Here is a 23,662-nt window from a genome sequence, read left to right on the forward strand (position 1 = left end):
TACAATTTTTAGACTGACAACATTTCTTTTTAAAGAACATTTCTAGAATTGTATAAGAAACTTTGTTTGTGGCTATCTGCAAGAAGCTTCTGGAAAGGGTACAAAGATTAAAATAATCTTCACAATACAATCAAATTATTCTGACCAATAGAGGGTACTGAGAAATGATTTTAATCCTTACTAGAGACAGCATGTAGTTTGCTGTCTCCAAAGAGTGTAAGCCACCAGAGCCCATCCTGTGGTTTCCTGACAATGGCACCTTAGCTGTCTGAAGTAGTCTTACTCCCTCTGCCCCTGAATGGGATTTTCAATTGTTTTTTAAAGGGAGAAATAGATGAGGGAAACTGTCATTAGACTAGTAGATAGGTGCAGTGACAGAAAACGAAGAACTTGCTAAGTAGTTTGGCTTTTGTTTCTTCCTCTCACAAGGCAGAGAATAGATATTTTCATTATAGAAAACAGCTATTCAAACAGCTAGAGAAACCATTTATTGGACAGGATTATTTGTTCTTTTACAAAGTGCTTCTGAGTCAACTATGAGTTGGAGAAGCAGTTTTTAAAGCAATTTCAATAATTTTGCCTAAAGGTATTTAAAATACAATAATTTTTATTGCTTTAAAATTTTGTTATGTTTTTAGCTTTGAATATTGGAATAAACCCTTAGCCAAATAATAATAATAATAATCATCATCATCATCATCATCATCATCATCATCCAAAGGTCTATCTCTAAAACATCAAAGGTAAGTCCGTTTGTAATGGGTTTACAGTTTGTTTTCTATCTCCAAAACAATGCAGCTAATTCCACATTTGCAGTTCCTAAAACACTACAGTATCAGTTGACTCCCTTTTTTACATTGCTTATTTGAATGTAATGCAGCCTCTGTTGAAGGGCTACAGCACAGAGTGCAACAATCACAAAAAACCCAAGCCATTATTCTAGCAAGACAGGGCTGTGCACAGGTGGAGACAGCAGTTACTTTCCACGGAGCACAAGGCATACTGCAGGTTTATTGGGCTGCTATGATTGCGGAAAGGTTCATTAATTTCTTGGTATAACCAGAGAAGGTCTTTTCAAGTTTGGAAAAGATGTTAGATTCATTCAAAACCAACTTACCTGACAGAAAAACCCTTAAAGAGAGCTTTTAGTATTGAAGATGTTGAATTACCTCTCACTTGAGCTAAGCAAAACAAAACAATGAATCCATTAAAGGTACTTGTGAGACTCAGTCTTCCAGATGCAACTACATCCCCCTTATCCTTTCCCTAATTTTATTTTAACTTTTCCTAATTATTTTAGCTACAAATCTCAACTTTCTTTTTCAATAAACTTTTCTTTCTTTCTTTCTTTTTTGAGCCTTTATGTGGCAATCACTGAAGGTTGAGGATGCATAGGGAATAAAACTTATCTGGCTGTTACTCTCAGAGTTCATAATGTGGCAATGATAATAAGGATATAATCGATAAATTAAAATTTAATATAAAATATTTCTCAAAGAAGATATTAACAAAGTATCAGGTGATTAACAAAAGTTTATTGGAGAAGCCTAGAAAAGGTAAGGACAGACACGTAGGGTTAGATGGGAAAAGAAGCACAACCGGCTTCTTAGCTCTTCTTAGTTCTTTCTTCCCAATAACTCTCAAGACCACCCAATAACTGTCAGCCTTTTATCTCTACCCCCACTTCTCCAATACAATTCCTCAAAACCCTTGATGTGTTTATTCTTCTTGTTTTGGGTCTACCCTCTACAACAAACAGATAGATAGATAATCCCAGTATTGCCTTAGGGGAAAAAAAAATCTTCCAACTTCCTACTTTCTTCTGTACCTGGGGGCTGTCCTTTCAATTATTGACTTATTCATGACTTTGCAAACACATGCTATGCTCTGCACCCCTGTGCTGGGCTCTCATTGTTCTTTCATCTTAAAGTACTATCCATTACAACTTTTGCAGTCATGTTACTAATGAGTTTCTGGAATGTGTCTAATACATTCCTGTCTAAAGAAGGAACTGAAATTTGGATTTTATTTCATTTTAATTATCTTTTATTCAAGTAATCACATGTAGTAATTTTGGAACTGAAAGCACTGGTCTCAAATATTCTTCTTTCCCATAGAAGTCCTTTAATTGTTTTGTTTTGTGTTGTGTTGTTTTGTTTTGTTGAGACAGGGTCTCCTTGTAGCCTCAGCTGGCCTGGAACTCACTATGTAGACTAGGCTGGCCTTGATCTCACAGAGATCTGCCTGCTTCTGCCTCATGAATGGTAGGATCAAAAATGTGAACCACCATGCCTGGCTTCCTTAACTATTCTTTAAGGCCATGTTTAATATTATCTCACTAAAAAGCCATTTTTTTTTATTCCATTAGTCAGCATTTCTGCTCACACTTTTCAAGTACCTGCTATATTCTAATTTGTATTAAAAGTATTTAGTGATTTTTTTTTCTTATAACCCAATATTACTTGCTTTTCTCCTTTTCCAACTAGCTGACAAATTTTTCCTATAATTCTTGATAATTGTGTACATAAAAGGGCACCTAATAAGTAACAGATTTATAAAGGGCAATAAGCTGGAGTCAGTCTTCACTTGGAACAAAGGGACTTGGGTTTATTCTGCTTAGTTCAAGTTGAGTTAATCACCAAACTGGCTATTGTTCTAGATAAGCCTGTACCTATGCAAAAGTCATCAAAAATGAATTTAAAGTTTAGCATGAATACCTCAAAGTATTCTAACAGAAACCTTATCCCATTTGTTACCTTACTTCCATGGACTGATGGCACATAAACAACAAGATGAGACAGAGAAGGATAGTCTTGAAGCCTTAAGGTCAGAGACTAAAAAAATGAACAAACAAAAAGACGAAGATAAAAAGTTATGGTTATTTCTCAGGTAGAGATAAATATGTGTTAAAAGAAAGATAAATTAAAAACACTTATTTCTCAATTAATTATTCAAAAAAGCATTTCATAGTACACTTGCTTAGTATGTAGATGGTCTTAGATTTAACTCTCAGCATATTCTCTACGCTCCCACAAACACACACACAAATCAAACTTAACGTTCAATTTTACATTCCTAGATTAATAATCCTACAAAAAGACCAATCCCTAATAACTATTGATAAATAAAAACAATGCAAAATATCCCTTGAACTATCTCTTCAGATAAAACAAAAACATTTAACACTATAATTAATGATTTTATATAATTATTTCTAATTTTGGCATTTTCCTTTTTGTGATTTAGCTACTTATATAGAGGGCACTTGGTATTATCTTTACATTTATCTTGGTCATGAATGACAAAGAACATCAGAAAGTTGCTAAGTATGATGAGACACAATTTAATCTCAAATGATTCTGACTTGGCCCAAGTAGCAAAGAGTTATAGCTAATGGTACAAATAATCACCATCTACTGGAATTTATTTAGTATAGGACAAAGACATGTGACTAATAATGCACCTGACCAAATGAACAACTATAGTTTCTATCAATTAAGATCAGATCTTACAGTGCATATTTGAGAAATGAATAGGTAGATTTGTCTTTAAAAAAAAAGAAAACTCCAGCCTCCAAATACAGTTTCTAACCAAGTCTTATTTCTGGAAGTGGATATAAGATGAAAGTATATATAATATGCTTACATTAAGAAATTTCTATACCCTTGTTTTCTTTACTCTTTCTCAGAAGCACCAGTGTACACAAATAGGACACAGGTGCCGAGGCTAAAAAGCTGTGAGAAAGTGGCCCTAACAACCTGATCAGAAGCCCAACTTAGTCTCTGAAACAAACTCTGATGTCCTAATGTGGCATTAAAATGACACATAAATTAACTATTGATAGCTGAAATCCATCAGAAAAGGATAGATAGCATGAAACAGAAATCAGTCAGGAAGAACTCAGAACTACTTTGAATGCAATTGACTCCAACAGCCTCTAGATACTTATTCTTGATAATGGCAGTGTAGAATTTGTGTTTTATTGGAATGCTCCATCTATTTCTTGACAGTACAGTCAGCAGAGATGCCCCAATGTGATGATTTACACATTGCACTGTTCAGATGACATTAATATGGATAAAACCTATAAAAGATTTTTACTTTTTGTAAACCTATGGGTGTGTGTGGAAAGAAAGCTACTTCTTAGTTGCTGCCTGACTTTTACTATATTACCTTGTCCATTTGATAAGGATCCCTACATCTACAGTGCTGTTGGCACAGTGGAAATACACAGTAAGTAAACAGGCAGGGTCAGTGTAAAGACCTCTCAGAACATTTCTGTTCAGGGGGAAAAAAACACAACAACTTACATCTATTTAAATGCTTCTCAAGATCTTTAAGTCTCAGGCAACACTTTTTTTCCCCTTTAAACAAGTACCACACTTTTGCCCTGGTGATGGCCTAGACTAGGTTGGTTTTTAAAAAAAAAAACAAAAAAAAAACAGGGCTCTGCCAATATTCTAGGCTGGCCTTGAACTCACTATGTAGCCCATACTAGCCTCAAAAGCAAGGTGATTCTCCTGCCTTAGACTCCTGCGTGCCGGTGTAACGGGCACAAGCCACCATGCCTGGCCATTCCTTCATTTTTACAGCCAAAAAATTTTGTGCTACTTATATGAAATCTTGGTTTTTTTTTTCAGTATAATGGAAAAGTTTATGCTTAATAAAATCTTAATCAGAGAAGATCTAAGACTGTGGAATACTGCAATCCTTGTTTTGAGACAGGGTCTCCTTGTAGCCCCAGCTGACCTGGAACTTCCTAGGTAAACCAGGATGGCCTCCATCTCACAGAGATTCCTCTGCCTCTGACTGCAGTGTGCTGGGATTAAGGGGCAAGCCATCAGGCCCAGCAGGAAATCCTTATTATTCTACTTCTCCTTCTACTAGCACTATTAGGAACTAAACAACTAAAATGTCTTCCTGCTGCTCAGGAATTTGACTCTTAAGAACAAACACAGGATTTGCAGTTTCATAAACACAGTCTTCAGAGATTTAAAAAAAAAAAAAAAAACAGTATTAAGAATTTAAGAAATTTAATTTTTGAGGGGGCTCTTTTTGAGACAGGGTCTCCCTGTAGCCCAAGGTGTCCTGGAACTCACTATGTAGACCAGGCTGGCCTTGAACTCACAGAGATCTGCCTGCCTCTGCCTCCCAAGTGCTGGGACTACAGGTGTGCGCCACCGCGCCCAGCAAGAAACTTAATTTTTTTTTTAAGACAAGGCCTTACTGTATAGCCCAGGTTGGCCTTAAATGTGTAGCAATCTTCCTGCCTCAACCTCCTCAGTGCTGGGATTACAGGTGTATACCACCATACACAGACAAGAAATACATTTAAAAATATAAGAACTGAGTACATTTTATAAGATCTTTAATCATTTATTTCCTCTTAACTCTGAAATTGTAAGATGGATAGAATATCCAAATTGGAAATTCAATGAAATATTGATCATATCTTGTGAATTATGGATAAATAAGTGCATCTTAATACCTATCATTTGTTTTCCTTCTGCCTGGAAGACTAGGAAACACTCAAGGACAGACCTTAAAAATGTTTGTGGTGGTTTGAATGAGAATGAGAATGAGAATGGAGCCCATAGGCTCCAAGTATTTGTACATTTTGTCCCCAATGGGTGGCGCTGTTTTGGGAGGTCTTAAAGGTGTGGCTATGCTGGAGGAAGTAGTCACTGGGGTGGACTTAGAGAGTTCTTAATTGCCAGATCTCCAGTTGCTCTCTTGCTTCCTGTGCCTGCTTGAAGATGTAGAGCTTAGCTTCCACTTCTCCTCCAGCCACCTCTGCCGCCATGATGGACTCTTGCCCCTTGGAACCATAAGCTCAAATAAACTCTTCCTTCTATAAGTTGCTTTGGTCAGTGTTTCTATCACAGCAACAGGAAAGTAACTAATATAATGTTCATGAGTTAAACTGTTTCCTTATACATTTGTTTTACAAATACAGATAATATTCATTTCCCAAATGAATATGCATAAAGTAGGATGGACCAGGGCAACAGGAAAATGGCAGCTATTCTAAGTTGTAGGATGCATCATTCTTCTTTTAAAGTTCTCTGTGCTAGTACAGTATAGTTATTTATGAAAATAAGTATTAAAATGTGCTGGGCATGGTGATGAAGGCCTGTATTAGTTATTCAGGTGCCGAGGCAGAAGGATCACAGGCCTGCTTGGGCTACAGAGGGAGTTCAAGGGCAGCCTGAGCAATTTAGTGAGACCACCGTTTCAAAATAAAAAGTGGCCAGGCATGGTGGTGCACACCTTTGATCCCAGGACTAGGGAGGTAGAGGCAGGTGGATCTCCGTGAGATTGAGGACAGCCTGGTCTACACTGTGAGTTCCAGGCCAGCTGAGGTCACTGGGAGACTCTGTCTCAAAAGAACAAAATGAAAAGTGAAAAGAGGACTGGAGACTCAGTTCAGTGCAGTGAGCGAGAGGGTACAGGTTTAATCTCCAGTATTGCTTCCTCCCTCAAAAAATTATTATTGACTAACACAAATAACTAAACTGGCATCAATAGGAAGATGACTGGGACTAACCATATGTCTTCTTTTTCAAGGAGTCTACCATTCATTAGGAAAATACACTTTATCTTTAAAGTATTTGTTTACTTGAAGACTGAAATTATCAATCCCAATATGAGATTATGAGTTATAATAAGTACACCTATTTTCACCAAATTGGAGACTTCTCTTTTCTGCAAACAATAGATTTTGAGAGTATACAAATTAGTCATTTTAAAAAGACTTGCTAACTCACCAGAGCTGCTTAAGGAAATCACTAACAATTATTGAGTAAATCCCTGCTGTGACTTATCAACCTGGAGTACTAGACAAAGGAAGAGCTACCCAACTGCTTATCCACAGTGTGATGTTGAAGTTGACCTAGAAAATTACTCAATGTCTGTTTGAATATTCCCTACTGCAGGGCTGTCCTCCAAAATAATTCTGAGTACAATAAAATCACCTTAAATTCAAGACAAGCTATCTAGCATACTCTCAAATTTAATTTTAAAAGTCTATCTAGTTCTTTTGGCATGATACTGTAACAGAAATTTAGATGCTGACAACTTATAGTTTTAATCTCTGAAAGTAAAGCTAATACATAAAGCTAATTGCTATTCCTCATCACATGTTTCTAAAGAAAAAGCTCTAAAGTGCAGGTTAGCAAATCTCAACTTCATTTAATACCAACATTAATAAAAGCGTATTCTAAAATGTTTCTGGGCACAAACATTTTCACCTATTAAAATCTCAAGCCATGGTTTACCTTAATTGTCGGCAGCAGCTCAGCTTTCCATGACAAATCGACCCCTTGCCGGCTTTGAAACAAAGATGAGAATATAATGAGAAGACGAATCTGTTCAAGTATTAAAAATCACAAAGAAGCTTCAGAGAGAAAAGAGACCATCTACAGACCTGTGGTGAGAGACTACTTAATGAGTTATCATGCAAATCTAACAAGCAGATCTGGATAGTTCCACTGGAAACAAAACATGTTTTCTTAACAATCAACTATTTGGATGCTTAAAAAATAACTAGCATATAAATTTCCTTTTTCTTTCATTTAAAAATCAATGCTAAAGGGGCTAGAGAGATGGTCCAGCAACTAAGAGCACAGGCTGCTCTTGCAGAGGACCCAGCACCCACATGGCAGCTAACAACTGTCTGTAACTCCAGTTCCAGGGTATCCAATGCCTTCTTTTGACCTCCATGGGCATTGTACAACACAGGTACATCCATATACATAAAAGAAAAATAATAAATAAAAATATTTTAAAAATCAATGTTAGGACTTGGGAGGCAAGAGGCAGGAGGATCTCTGTGAGTTTGAGGTCAGCCTGGTCTACATAGCAAGTTCCAGGTCAGCTGAGACTACAGGGAGACCCAGTCTCAAAAAGACCAAACAAAACAAAACAAAAACAAAAACAAAAAAATCAATGCTAGGATCAGCCAGTGAGATAGCTCAGTGGGAAAAAGCCCTAGCTCTGCAGGCTTGGTGACCTGCGTTCAATTCCTAGAACCCATGGTGAAAGGAGAGATCTACCTCTTAATAGCACATGTGCACTGTAGCTGTGTGTGTGTGTGTGTGTGTGTGCATATGTGTGTGAAGAGTTACTCTGGAAGTTTAACTTTTGAGCATTGTTTTTGCTGAAAAATGGGCAACAGAGGTCCACAGATTCAAAAGACTTACCACATGGAAGTGCTGTTTATGCAGCCAAAAATCCAACTATTTGTATCCTGTTGGTTAATAACAGAAAAAAATCCCACTAAATAGTGTATAAAATAATGATACAAAACAAACATCTTCAATACTTCCCTGTTATATATGATAGGTGAGTTGGACCAAGGGAAATGTAGTGTGTGACAAAGAAACATTTGATATGTTCTTAACAGACACACAGGTAAAGGACAGGCAAGGAAGTATACTGCTAACATGGCTGGGTTAAGTGAGTGGCTGACCCAGAGCATCTGTACAGCCCATCACCTAAGCATTTCTAATTGTTGCATGGGGATTTTCAGAGTCCAGTAATGTCTGTACTTCAGATATACTGGAACCTACATTTTAACAAAACCAGAAGTGCAAACTAGAGACAGACTTTTATAGAAACAAATACTCAGAGCCAGGAAGTTAAAAGCAATTAAAAGTCAATACCTCTAATTTTAAAAGTTAGCCTGTATACAGCTTTTCACCTTATCATTCGTGTTCTCATTTTACTACCAGGAAATAACTTCTAAAGGACCAGGAACACATTTAGACATTTGCTGGAGATGAAGACTGCTCACTACTGTAGTGGCAGAGAGAGATGCAGCAGAAATACCATTTTAACAACGTCCTAAATTTAGCTTTAGTTATTTGAAAGCACCACCATCTGAGAACTTTACTAAAACTTTTATGGAAGTCAAAGTAATGTTCCAAGATCTGATGAGATGATCTAGTTAGGGAAATCCTACCAGAATGTAGGAAGCTGAGAAGTTCTGTCAGACAGCTAGAGAATATGGCTTTAGACTTAGAGATAAAATAATAAAAAAAATAAATTCTTTCATCCAATCAATATTTATAAAATCCATTTGAAAACCAAAAAAGCTGTTAAGGTCTCAGAGAAAATGATAAGACAGGCAAACAGTCTCTGCTTTCATGGAGTTTAAATAACAACATTAAGACTTTAAGAATACAAAAAAGCTAACAGGAATCAAAAAACAATGTGGTATTTCTCTCATCTCACCACAGGCAAAATACTTGTGTGATTCCTGTTTTTCAAAGAAATAAAAGACATCATAAATCAAGAAAAGAGAATGAATCTGTAGCCGTGCGTGGTGGCATATGTCAATAATCCTAGCACTTGGGAGTAAGGAATAAATGAAGTAAGAATGGCAGAATGTTGGTAATTGTTACAATTGTGTGTTGGTTACAAAACAATTCATTATCGTATTTTCTCCCTACTTTTACATAAGCTTAAATTTTCAACAATAAAAATGGAAAAGATTTCTTAAAAATTCACATATTATCTTATGGTAATTAATGCAGAAAACAATCCCTTAATCAGGCAAATGGATAATCCGCATTATGGCAAGCATTTTTTTCCTCAATATAATATTAACCTCTTGCTATGGTTTGAATGTGAAATGTCCAATAGGCTTATGCTTTTGAACACTTGGTCCCTAGCTAACCATGCCATTTTGGGAGGTTGTGGAAACTTTAGGAGGCAAAATCTAGCTTGAAGGGTGGTGCTGTGGTTTGGGCATTGAGGGTTATAGGCCAATCCCATTTTTGGTCCAAACTCTCTGCTTCCTCATTATTGTGCTCTGAGGAGCCCCAGCTGCATGCTTCTGCTACTGTGAACTCCACATGCCTTCCCTGCCATGATGGATGGCACCCGCTTAAACTGTAAGCCAAAATAAATGCTTTAAGTTGCTTCTTTCCAGTATTTTATTACGGTGACAATAAAAATAACTAACATATCTTCTAATTTGAAACAGTATTAAGTTAAGACAGATATGTTAAGCTATCATTCTTGGGGGAAGATTCTCTCAGGATCAACTGCCCATACTCACTTTAGGCTGAGAGGTGCTGCTATCTAAAAGAGATATAGCTGGGCATGGTGGTGCACACCTTTAATCCCAGCATTCAGGAGGCAAAGGCAGGCAGATCTCTTGAGATCAAGGCCAGCCTGGTCGATATAGAGATTTCCAATATAGCTGGGGCTACAGGGAGACCTTGCCTCAAAAAAATTAACTAACTAAATAAGTAAATAAATAAATAAATAGGTAAATAAATGGCATACAAAGCTGGAAATCCCACTAAAATGTGCCAGGGCAGAAGGATGTTGAATCCAAGGTCAGTCTGGGCTACACAGTGAGACTCACCCTCAAACAAACAAATAATGCAAATAACAAATATTAACAAAGTGGAGAAAGAGGTAAATTATGAAAGATGAAAATATAACATAAAGAATCCTGAGACATATCAAAAGCAAAATTCAGAATAGATCAAAAGGAACCCAAACTGGGAGAAAAAAAAACAACAACCAACTCTTAAGTAAGAAATGTTGATAAATTATGGAACTATTTTTTTTACCATTTCTAGTATCATAGCAAATTATGCTATAGCATCTAACAATTTAAAAAAATATGGAACATTTCACAAGTTTGCATCCCATCCTTACAAAAGAGCCATGCTAACTAAGTTCCTCTGTATGGTTCCAATTTTAGTGTATGTGTATCTAGCAGGTATTTATAAAAAGAAACAGAAGCATTACTTGGCTACAGTAAGCCCAAGTTATAATACACAGTTACTCATCATCTTAAAGAGAGTCTGGTATAAAAAGCACTTCAAATTACAGTATGGAAACAAATAGTAACATAGGATTCACATTACAAAATTCCAATGAACAATTTCGTTAACTGGACTTATTCTTTAAAATACTAACAGAACTTTAGAGGGGCTTTGAATTCAATTCTTTCATCCTAAATACAGTGAATCTAAGGCTGAGAAACAGGGTAGAAAATGGGAAGGTAGAAGTTAATAGTATATTATCAATTATAGATAAACTGTGACTCATTTTTCAATCAAAACACTGTTCCAAATGTACATTCTTTCAACTAATGAAATTTAATAATTATAGAATTATAGTTAGAACTGCTAGATTATTAGTTGAATCTTAAAAAATGAATAATAGCTTTTCAGATTTATATAAAATGTACCAATTATCTTACCAGCATGGTGCTCTGACAGTAGGCATGAGTGTAGATTTTTCTATGATTTGCAAGAGGAAATGTAAAATATATCTTATCAGATTCCTAAAAAAGAGAGAAAATAATATAATTCTAATGAGTGAATAATTTCATCATTCCAAAAATTGAAACAACAATAATGAATTATTCTAATTTTGCTATTACTGGTATTACTTAAAACCAACATGCTAGGAATGGGAGATAAAAGATAAGGAAGCAAAAATAGAGAGATTAGGTATAAGTTTTATAGTTGTAAATTGTCCTGGAAGTATCGGTATTAATGCATTTGTATGTGTATGATTATTGATCTCTTGTTTTGTTTTGTGTTTTGAGACAGGGTCTCACTTTATAACCCAGGCTGGTATAGAACTTGCCAAGTAGATCAGGCTGGCCTTGTACTTCCAGCAATCCTCCTGCCTCTGCCTCACAAGTGCAGGGATTCCAGGAGTATACCACCATGCCCAGCGTGATATCTGATCTTTCAGTTACAATGAAATATATTTATTAGCTCTAGCTACTGAAAGGTCTAGAAATGACAAACTGGTAATTCTAAACCAGACTATGGTTTGTAAGTACCATTTCACAAATAAAATAATTCCTTAAACAAACAGCAAATTCAAGTACTAGAACACGAGGTGCAGAAAATGAGCTGCAATGCTGTCACACTGGACAATAATGAAAGCAGTAGGGACAACTAAACAGCTGTGTATAAAAGATGAAGGAGCCATCCTGAAGTGCTTCAACTCGTCAGACACAGAACAGCTAGTAATCAACAGAAACACACCATATTTACATCCAAGTGTTCACAGCGGCACTGGGGGAGGAGAGGATTCTAAAAGTCACTCACAGGGGATGATAACAAGTTAACTCACTATTCTGATAACCAGTGTATATAAGGCAAAATCCAAAAGTCCAGTATTTTTCATTCTTTTCCTTTAGGATTTTTTACTTTTGACAACTTTAGTTATGTAAGAGGAATTTTTCTGTGTAATATCCTCATTAATAAACCAAGAAGGAATTTCTATAGCCTCCTAAATAAATTCATTCAGCAATCCCTCAGCACTCCTCACCAACTGCTACATCTCAATACAAGAGAGTTTAGGAAAAGGAAAACACTAACCAACAAACATCTGAACCTTATCATGCATTTGGATCCAACACGAAATCAGGTAAGGAAGTAGTGAAGGAATATCTTGAAAGACCACAGAAATACAATCAGCAAAATCAACCCAGTGTGAAATTCCTTCACAAAAACAACATACTTTATCAACAAATTTGAAATAAAAATAAGGGTAGAAAACAAACCGAAGAGGATTAACACACATATCAGCCAACAGCAATGTGTAGGCCTTGTTTGGATTGTTATCTAAATAAACTGTAAAACAAAGGTAAAAGGAAATATGAATTTATGATAAAATAGGAAAACACTGATTAGATCATTATTATTAAGGTATTATTACCATCTGGTAGGAAAACATTATGTGATTTATCTTTTTTTAAAAGTTCTAATTTTTATTTTATTTCATTTTTATTTTTTGATTTTTTTGAGAAGGGTGTTCCTGTAGCCCCAGCTGGCCTGGAACTCACTATGTAGACCAGGCTGGCCTTGATCTCATAGAGATCTGCCTGCCTCTGCTTCCCAAGTGCTGGGACTAAAGGCATGTGCCACAAGGGCCAGTTAAAGTTAAAATCTTTAACTGCTAAAGATAAATATGACAGTAAGTTTGGAAAACAATACACTGATGGAATACTTACATTGTAAGCCACATAGGTCCATCTGGACACTTTTACTGGAACCCACATAGACGTCCCTTAATGTGAAGGAAATTAATTTATTTGCCTTGTTTTGTTTCCATATTAAATAATTTCTTTATTTTTTGAATTCTGGTGAAATACAACAAGGATGTGGTTTCCTAAATGTTGGATACTTTATTTAAAAAATCCAGAAACATGTCCTTTGTGCTCAATATCAATTAGTGCTCACAGCAAATAAAGTATTAGAAATTTATTTGGCATCTTTAACTTAAAAGAATTCTCAACAGTAGGAAAGAACTATTTTCTATAACAAGACATTTAAAAAGTATAGTAATATTGTATTTAAAAGCAAATGTATCAGGCACAAGATAAACTAATAATCCAAAAGATGACTGAGGAATGCATGAGACTGAGAAACGGAAAGGCATCATAAACAATACAGCTCTTATGCTCTGTGATTGTCAGGAAAAACATGGATACTTAACTCTCAAGACTTTCTATTTGTCATGTTATTTTCAGTAAAAAATTCTTATGAGCATTTTACAATTTGTTTTTTCTACTTTCTCCTCTCCAAACCAAGAAGCTAGCCAGTACCACAATAGGGAAATTAGAAAATATTAGGATTGTAATGTTGTAAGTATTACATTTTCCTACCAATAGCAGATATTATTAATAAATGGCCACTGAGAACATATTTACCAAAAATAATACTGAAAATCTCTACATAAGATGTTATTACCACCAACCTGTTAGTTCAGAAATTATTGCTGGATTTTCCTCAAACTGTTTTGCTGGGTGTCTTATAAAGTGGTGATTTAAAACAGACAATTTTTTCTTGGAATTTTGAGTTATCTAGAAAGAACATTAATATAGTCTATATATCATTTTATATCATGACAATTTAATGAAACATTATTTCAAGTAAGAAAGATCATTTATTTTCTCTGAGCAAGGTATGGCTCTAAGCCCTTGACATTATTAACTAATTGTGACAAGAACCCTAAGAGTTAACATGTTTGTCTACATTTTAAATAGGAAAAAATTAAGGTAGAGAGAAATTAAGGAATTTGTCTAAAGTCACATAACTATTAAGACTCTGGGCTGTAATGCTTTACCATAATGAAAACGACTACGTTAAAAATTAATTTTTTTCTCCAAAAGGAGAAAGAAGTCAGAGTCATGGAACAGTAATAAACCACAAGATGACCTGAGGGAAAGACTGTTTCAGATGAAGACCAACCTGTTCCCAGCTCACAGAAGTAGCTGAAGTTAGTGAACAGAATTCTCTTAATTATGCTGAAATTATTTATCTACTAGCCAATAAGAGACACAGAGTAACATGCTGTTCTGTACAGGGTACAGTGATTTCCATGTTCTGCTAACTGAGCACCTTGGAGAATCACTTTGAAGAATTCATATTATGAAATCTCAGTACAGAAATGGCTCAACTTGAGCTCTTGTGAGTTTGGGTTATTCAATGATTGTATATATCTTGATCTTATCAAGATGCAAAAGACGATTTTAAAACATGGTTCAAAAATACTTAGTAAAACAGATTATGGTGTTTATAATACATTACTTAGAAAAATCATTAAAGTTTTTAATAAGTATCCTAAATTAGAAATAAAAAAGGATATGTATCAAATTTTTAAACTGTAAAGAGAAAGAACTGAGGGAAGATTGGGAGCCTTGCACATTTTTGTTTCCACTGCTTCTAGGAATTAATAGCCTATATATTATAGCAGAAGAAAATAAAGATATTTCCATTTCAGAACTAATTAAAGTTGATACATGGTATAGGTTTCTATTAGTATCAACATTAAGGTGCATTAAATCTATTATTGCTGTAACAAAAGCTTTCACTTTGCTAAAATAAGATTTTAGTTTAAAAATACATACCTGTTTAGTATCGGCATCAATGAGATCAAAGAAGGCTCGAATTGTAGTCAATTGCAATTGTTTACACCTAAAGAATGAAATTTCCTTAAAACACATACTTTTAATTCAAACATGCACAATTCTACTAGTTAATGGAATATATGAGTTTCCTTTAATGCTGTAAACTAAGAAGTTATTTAATAAGTCATTCTTACTAAGCATCTATCTTAAAGCTGAATCCTATAAAAGCAAAGCAAACTAAATCTTCCTGGGTGTCTGACAGAAGAACTTCCCTACTACTGCCCATGTCTTCAGCCACAGACAGGCCGTGTCTGTGTCATCTCTATGTGTCTGAGCCATCTCTACATGCCTGCAGTGCGTGGCTCTTGCAGACGCTACACCTTACACAGGCTGAGGAAGAGCAAAAGAGAAACCCGAAGCCAAAATACAAGGAGCTAGACACTAGAGTCTGAGCTTCTTAATCCATATTCAATCTCTCATGGTTTTAGTCACATTAGGTATAGGTCTAATTCCTACTTGGTTTCCACTGCTGCTCACTAGGAAAATCACTGCTACATTAACCACATCTGAGGATGGTGACTGGTTGGCTCTGAAAATCCTACCAGGGGTACATTTGACTGCACAACTGTGACAAATCCTACATTTTGGTATTTGACACTGATGTTACTTGTTCTTCACAAGATGATCTTACAGACTGTCCAGGAAACCTTGGTCAAACAGACAAGAACCAAGTTTAGCATTCTAAACCCTGTTAATCTTTCTTCCTGGATTTCTTTATGGATCAAGTTCTAAGAAAACTAGCAAACCAATTAATACATTCATGAGAAAAGAAGACCATGAAGAATCATCAAAATAAGTTACAATAACTTACCACACAATGGAAAGGTGGTCTGTGGAGACCCAGGTCTTAGGTACTGCTGAGCTCTGAAAGGAAAGGAGAAGGGAAAAAATTAAACTCAAGTACATTAGTCTTTGAAATTATTATAAGCTAATATATGGAAACAAACATCATTAGTTTCACTATACTGTATACATTTTAAATGATATATTATTTAATTAGAATAATACATTCTTATAAAAGATAATCCAAATGTCTTATTTCCTGCACAATATAACATAACTCCCTTTAAACGCCATTACTCGTTAGTCAAGCTTATGTTACCCTTTTAATTATTAACATAGTCATGGATTTTATATTGAAGTTTAACATCTAACATTTTAAAAACATAAGTAAAAGCTGAGCTTAAGATCCTTTACTAAATCAAAGTTTATGTAAAAGTTTCAGTCGATATTCTATGATTTTAGCTTTAACTAAATAAACTACTACTTGATAGATTCTAAGAAGTGATTTTGTAATTAGGACTGTGCCTAAAAGGTGTTTATTAGTATATACTAATTACACAAATTAAGGGGTTTCATTATGACATTTCCACACATGCTCACACTATATACCAGTCATTTTCACACTCTTTCACTCTATCACTTTTTCCCCCTCCTTCCCCTCCCACATCCACAGTGGCTCCCCTTTGAGTTTCACATCCTTATTTCCCCTATCTGTACACATGAAAAAAATGCGGCATTTATTTTCTGAATATGCCTTAAGAAACAAACACTTAGCAAAAATTTCTAATTAAATATGCCTGACCACAATTCCAAGACAACCTAATCAGATTCTCCTTAGTGGGACCCAGGCTTACTAATCTTTAAAGTCCTCTATGAGTAGGGTGTATACAGGAGTTAGTGACAGGGGAAAAGCCTCCTAAGAAATTTAACAATTTGCAGAAGGCTTCCTAACAAAGGCACAGCACCCTTCAGGAACTAAAGATCCTTCCAAAGCAATGACTTCTCTGTGAACAGCATCCTACATACAATAGAGGCTCATTAAGCAAATCTGATTTTATTTTTCACAGTACCTCTCCCAGTACCATCAAAGACATAATGAGCTGCCATCATCAAAACTGTCAAAACAAAATGAAAACAGGAGACTAACAGAACGACGCAAGAAAATTTAAAAAGGCCTAAAATGCGTCTTTAATAAATGAATTAGGGAAACTGGGGTCATTGCCACTCTTGTACTCTAACAACAATGTATCTAGGTATCAGGTTCTATAGAGAGGAATCTATAGTCTGTTGAATTTGTAAGCACTTGATATGTTTAGGAACTACTGCTGACAGCTTACTAAAAAATCAGACAACCAGAGTCTGCTATGATTCTAAGATTTTATTAGATACTCAGAAGAATAACAATTCAGCAACCTGTAAGCAGCATTTACCATTATTAAGAACATAAAAGTGATTTATTTTCTTGGAGTTGATAAAGGCTGAACACCACCCCCTCTAAGGCCTGGAAAACACTGTGGAACAGGGAATAGGAAGAATGTAAGAGCTGAAAGATGGGGAGAAGGGCTGTGACATGCCATCTTCTAGGCAGGACACAGCCACTGCAAGCATGAAGTCACAGCTGTGGTTATTGGCACTGGGTCTGCACAAGACTGGCCCTCCCAACAGTTAGTCATGAATTGGGGAGGGACTCATGGGATCATGCCCTTACTTCTAAACTATTGGCCACTGACAGATTCTGGGAGATGGGGAGTCAAGTGTCTCCACTTGCATACCTACAAGTGAGCCCACCAGGCTCCAATGCATAGCTCCGAACCCATGGTCACAGAGAAAGACTCAGTGGGTCACAAAATGAAACAAAGACATGAATGTGGAGAAGAGATTTGCAGGGAATTAGGGGAGGGGTACTGACAGGGATGGGAGGGAGGTAAGATGTATGAAATTCTCCAAGAATAAATTTAGCAATATTTTTTTAATTTAAAAAGGTGGTTGCTCATGAAACTGCTAAATGTCCACTAAAATTCATCCATTCTTCTCCTCCACAAATGGCATGGTTAAATCCCTTGACCTCACTTGTTTTAAAGAGTAAGCACGTCTTCTTTGTGTGAACAGAAGTGATGTGTGTCATTTCTAGCAGAGTTCTTCTTTCCTCTTTCTGATGGGTCAAACTAGTGATAACTAAAGTGACCTTGGGAGTAAAGTATTCACAGTGGAGTGTCTGGCATCAGCCTAGGTCCCTGAATGGGAAAACCATCCACCAAGCTAAAGACTAAAACTTCATTTGTGTTTAAAATACTATTACATGCAAGGGACTATATTACAGCAATGTAACCTATGCTACAAACACACAGTCTATATCTTATATAATTTTTCTAGTCCCCATGAATATAAATCTAACTATTCCTGAGAGACTAATTCAAAAATAATTACTTTTTAATAAGCACAAATATACACATGTAAAAAGTTGGAGACTATTTGAGAGTTAAAAAAAATAAAACTCAAATTTGCAGAAGGCTTCCTAACAAAGGCACAGTGTCCTTCAAGAACTAAAGATCCTTTCAAAGCAATGACTTTGACAGCTTTAAGAAAATTCCATGAGTTAACATCTTTTCATTAGAGATATAGAAATACAACATGTATAGCAACATTACCAAATGGATTAGAGAAGACAGGGAAACATTTATGCATGTGTGTGCACACATGTGGGATTAAAATGACCAAAATTTAGGCTGGAGAGATGGCTCAGAGGTTAAGAGCACTGGCCGCTTTTGCAGAGGACCCAGGTTCAGTTCCCAGCATCCACATGGAGGCTAAAAATCATCTGTAACTCCAGTTCCTGGATATATGACACCCTCTTCTGACCTCCATGGGCATGGCACGACATGGGTGCACTTACATATATGCAGGCAATACATTCGTGCACACAAAGATAAAAATAATAAATAAAATATTAAAATAAATAAAATGACCAAAGTTCTTTGAACGGTAAGTTTTAAGATGCAGTATCAACTTAGCATTATGTTACATGCCAAATACGGAAAATAATTTATAACTCAGTTTATATGACTTAATTGTTTGCATTTAGTAGAATGACATTTAGGTTTTTGAGGACTTCAGCAGACATCTGTTCAAAATACTCAATACCAAACAAGACTCATATTGCTAATAATGATGTCTGCGAGATTTACTAATTTATTATGGAAACGATTCTGGCTATGTTAATTTTCTTGCTCCGTGAAAACAGCAATAGTAGAACTACATAATAATCTGTTCTGCATATGGCAAGAATTCAGTTGATAACTATTTAGGGAATAAACAGAAAGGCAACAGCAGATGAGATAAACAAAGGCAGAACCATGACCTCATGAACGCAAAAGGGACAGGCAGACCACACTGGGATAAGACGCTGTGCATACGAAGATCTTAGCAGACAACTTCAGGGTTAAATAAACAAGAAAGAAATTCTAAAAGGAAACTTGAGTTCTCTTTACAAAGGCCAAGTAGTCCGGTTGAAAATCAAATACCCAATGCTCCAGCAGGGAAGAGTAAGTAGCAAGTTAATCAGGGTTCTATTTGTACTTAAACTATCCAAGCTGATTATTTTATTGAGAAATTGCTCAATCTTTACTCAAAGTTAGTACTCAGAGCATGTGATGTGTTTGACATTTGACTAATACTGTACATGGCACAGTGTTCAGATAGAACGAGATTCCCTGGTGCGTTCGTTCATACTCCTTTAGAGTTAGAACTCTAATCAATGAATAGATTCTTAATTCAGACAAAAAAATAATTCTTTCTCAGAAAAGTCATTTTCAAGGTTTCTAACATCCCTTTTACTTTTGAAGGGCATAAACTTCATGCCTCTGACTTCTCAACATCAATTCCATCTCAATATCCATTCATTCATACTCTCTCACACCCATAAGCACGCACATACAACAAGCCTGTACACCAACTCAACAGCATTTCCAAGCACCGTTTCTCCTTTCATGCTCCAGTGTATCCAGGATATTATTATTTAGCAGAATCTTTTTTTTTCAATTACCACAAGGGTTGGGGAGATGGCCAAGTGGTTAGGAGTACTTACTGTTCTTGCAGAGGACCCGAGCTCAGTTCCCAGCCACCTGTAACTCCAGTTCTAGGAGATCCAATACTCTCTTCGCTCTGACCTCCTTGGACTCCTACACACACGGTGCACATACACTCAAGCATCCATACATACCACAGACTAAAGAATAAATTTTTTTTAAAAATTACCACAACGGATAAGGCACTGGTATGATGGCTTAATTTTGGCAGAAAAGTCAGTCCTGAACGAACTTGGTAATCCCGGAATCCTCCAGCTACAGAAAGTGTAGTCAAATTTATATGTCGAGCGTTTAAAATCCAATAGTTGTTTACAGTCATATAAAAATCTGATAGGAAATAAAAAAGAGAGGTACTGAAAAGTAAGTCATTTCCTGCAACCACACTGATAATACTGATATCTGATTGAACTTTTGTTTAAACTATCTGGTCTATCTATAAACAATATGTTATTCAGGTTTCTCTATTTTGAGAAAAGTCATTAGCTTTGTATATGTTCCCATTTCCCCAATAAATCAGAATACTAAAGAGTTACTAAGATGTCAGCCTTAAAGAAAAAAAATTAACCTAATGTTACCAGCTTTCACAAGTCCACATGCAAACACATTTCCATATCTGAGGAATGAGACTGCATAATATAATAAAGAAACCCTATATTCATCCAAAGAATTGCTAGACCTGCCAAATGGTTGACATTTGTGGTACTGATTTCATGAGGTATGGCCATATTGAATCCCATCACACTGTGTTCATTAAATATGTGCATTTTGGTATATCAATTACCTCAATAAAGCAATTTTTAAAAAGACACATAAACTCCTCCCTATCATGGAAGTATCCCTCTTTATGAGGACTTTAAATTTTTCTTTGGACAACTCTTACCACACACTATTAATTAAGTCCTCACAATATGATCTATCAGGACAGCACCATATTAGTTTTAGGACTATGCTGCTGAGGCAACTCTGAGTGTTAGGAGTCTACCCATTAAGGTTAACAACTAATTTAAAGGAATTAATTTGTAGGCAATTTTTCACATCATCTATGCAAAGCGAGAAAATTTTAATGTTGATTACTAAATTTGGACCAAACCAAGGAGTTCTCATTTCTTTTTCTGGTGATAAAAAATTAATGCATTGCTATATTGGCATTAAATCCTACTCATGACTTCAAACATTTGATACAGAAAGCTCTCCTCATTAAACATCTCAGCAATGTGTACCTGAAACAACACCCAGCCCTGGAGGACCCGGGACAACCATCAATGGAGTACATGCCATTGTCTAAATATTAAAGCTGAAAACACAGTTCAGAAGCTACTAAATATATTTTCTATTCTTTTATGAGTATTTTGCTTGCACGTATGCAAGTGCACCCATGGATGCAATGCCTAGGGATGGTTGTCAGCCACCATGTGGGTGCTGGGAACTCCATCTGGGTCCTCTATAAGAGCAGCCAATGTTCTTAGTCACTGAGTCATCTCTCCAGTTCCTATTTTCTATTATTACCTTGACAAATACATTATCGAATAACTTAGCAGGCCAAGTTCAAATTAAGATTCTCAGAGACCTCAGAGTTAGCACATTGCATTATGACAACACAGAAAAGCAGACCTCTGGCCCAATGCTGTGCTACCCTTTCCCTGTCCCCAACCTATCCTACATCAAAAGAGCTTTGTATGAACATGGAAGTTCTGCCTGTTGTTCCTGGAATGTCATACCTTGGCCACAAGTTAACTTAGAACAGCACATACCTGCCCTTAGAACAAAGACAGGTAAGAGTACTACATAGGTCCTGAAGCCAGCTTGGGGTACACAGTAAGAACAGTTGAGTCAGGCATGGTATACATACAGATAGTCCCAGCACTGGGGAGGCAGAAGCAGGAGGATCAGGAGTTCAAAGTCTTCTTCAGCTATATATATAGCAGAGGCCAACCTGGGCTACATAAGACCCTGTCTCAAAAAAAAAAAAAGGAGGAAGGGAAAGTAACGAGATGAGGGAAGAAAAAGTTTGGATCTAAAAGTAAAGGCATTAGCTATCAGCTAAGGCCGCTGAGCCTGCATACCTTACTCTGTGAAGAAGCGCATGATCAGAGATTACCCTCTACGTGCAGGACCTCTCCTCTCTATCTAAAGGCAGTATTTTCACCAAGTATAAACAGGGAATCTACTCCTAAAGTCATACAGATTTCTCTCAAAAATTTAAAATCCATGACTACTCGAAATTTGTTTAATGCAATAGGAAATGAAGAAGAAGGAAAATGGGCTCCCTATAATTCAAGAAAAGCACCCTAACCTTAAGATTCACTTCCAACCTGAGCCTTGTAGAGGCGGACCATTGCTGTCCTTCAGAATAATAAAACCTGATTGTGTTGAAGGTTCATTCTTTAGGGACTGGGATGTAGCTCAATGGCGTAACATCTGTCTAGCAAATACAAACCTCAGGATTTAATCCCCAGCACTGAAAACAAAAAAGAACAAAAGCAAAAGGCCATTCTTCAAAGAATTTTTTTTGTGTGTGGGTGTCTTTTTTTGAGACAGGGTCTCCCTGTAGCCCCAGCTGCTGGAACTCACTATGTAGACCAGGCTGGCCTTGAACTCACAGAGATCTGTCTGCCTCTGCCTCTTGAGTGGTGGGACTACACCACCATGCCAATTTTATATATTGCTGGGATTGAACCCCAGGTCTTGTGCATGGTACGAAAGCATTCTATCAACCGAGGCCTCAAAGGAAACTGGAAGTCAAAAGCCTTCAGGCACGTCTTATTGTACTAGACATGATAATTTTGTTTTTAAAAATTTTATTTATTAATTTTGTGTGTATGAATGTATTGCTGCATGTATGTAAGTGCACATGTGTTGTGCAATGCCTGCAGAGGTCAGAAGAGGGCATCAGATCCCCTGGAACTGGAGTTACAGACAGTTGTTAGCCACCATGTGGGTGCTGGGAATTGAACCTGGGTCCTCTGCAAGAGCAGACAGTGATTTTAACTGCTGAGCCATCTCTCCAGCCCTTCAAAGGATATTTTGAAATGTAGTTTGGATCATTCTAACTTAATTAACTACATGGTGCATCTATATATTGTACAAAATTCAATGATAGAGTAGTAACAAATATGAATTTTAGCCTTTGATTCTTTTTCTAAATCTATGAATATTCATAATTATTAGAAACAGTACAAAAGAGCTAAACAATTTTAATAATAAAACTTTTTAAAATTTTTACTGTAAGATTCCTACATGTCACATTTCAAATTTAATAACTCTTAAAAGGATGATCCCTTTCATCATCCCCAATAGTCAAGCTCTAGTACCTAAGGATTATAAAACACATGTCAACCATGTTATAAAAACGTGCCTGGTACCTGAAATCTAGCCAAGAATCCACAGGTGGGAAGCTCACAGGCCCCAGGAATAAACTACTACTATCATTTTGCTAAATGGACATAGTATAAAACTACCCTCTAAATTCGTATCTCTATACCCATAGATTAGTGCAGTCCTCAGACCTCATCAGAGAAGTTTCTTTGTGCAGTGGACAGCAGTTAATGAGGAAACTCATAACTGGTGAAAGTACAGAGAATAAGTTGTCTATGGAGTGCTCAGCCATAAATGGGATATCTATATCAATATCACCCCCTCCCCAAGGCTCAGGGAACATCACAGAACAAGGGGCAGAAAGATTGTTAAGAGTAAGCAATTGGGAAGGACTGGAGTGAAAGAATGTTTTCTAGACATTACAGTTCTTCCCTCACGAACTCACAGCAGCTGTATTTGCCTACACAAGACCTGCAGAAGATCAAGTCAGTCAACATTCTTAGACTAGAGTGGCAAGGGGGTT

The 23,662-nt window shown here is 36.3% G+C and overlaps 1 protein-coding gene and 1 pseudogene across 1 annotated transcript in view; both read right to left on the reverse strand.

The window, feature by feature from the left end:
- Pgap1 (post-GPI attachment to proteins 1) overlaps positions 1–23,662 on the reverse strand; it is an 84,942-nt gene that overhangs the window by 41,431 nt on the left and 19,849 nt on the right. Inside the window, exons 5-13 of the mRNA XM_029553613.1 lie at positions 19,994–20,151; positions 15,768–15,820; positions 14,897–14,963; positions 13,744–13,849; positions 12,998–13,053; positions 11,225–11,308; positions 8,202–8,248; positions 7,278–7,329; positions 2,633–2,834 (exon numbers count right to left, since the gene is read on the reverse strand). Of these exons, the coding sequence (XP_029409473.1) occupies positions 2,633–2,834; positions 7,278–7,329; positions 8,202–8,248; positions 11,225–11,308; positions 12,998–13,053; positions 13,744–13,849; positions 14,897–14,963; positions 15,768–15,820; positions 19,994–20,151 (825 nt within the window). The remainder of the gene's footprint in view (positions 1–2,632; positions 2,835–7,277; positions 7,330–8,201; positions 8,249–11,224; positions 11,309–12,997; positions 13,054–13,743; positions 13,850–14,896; positions 14,964–15,767; positions 15,821–19,993; positions 20,152–23,662) is intronic.
- Positions 10,634–10,748, reverse strand: LOC115066819 (annotated as a pseudogene).

Source organism: Nannospalax galili, unplaced genomic scaffold (genome assembly GCF_000622305.1).
Source record: "Nannospalax galili isolate Female #2095 unplaced genomic scaffold, S.galili_v1.0 scaffold1024, whole genome shotgun sequence".
In the NCBI taxonomy this organism is placed as follows: domain Eukaryota; kingdom Metazoa; phylum Chordata; class Mammalia; order Rodentia; family Spalacidae; genus Nannospalax; species Nannospalax galili.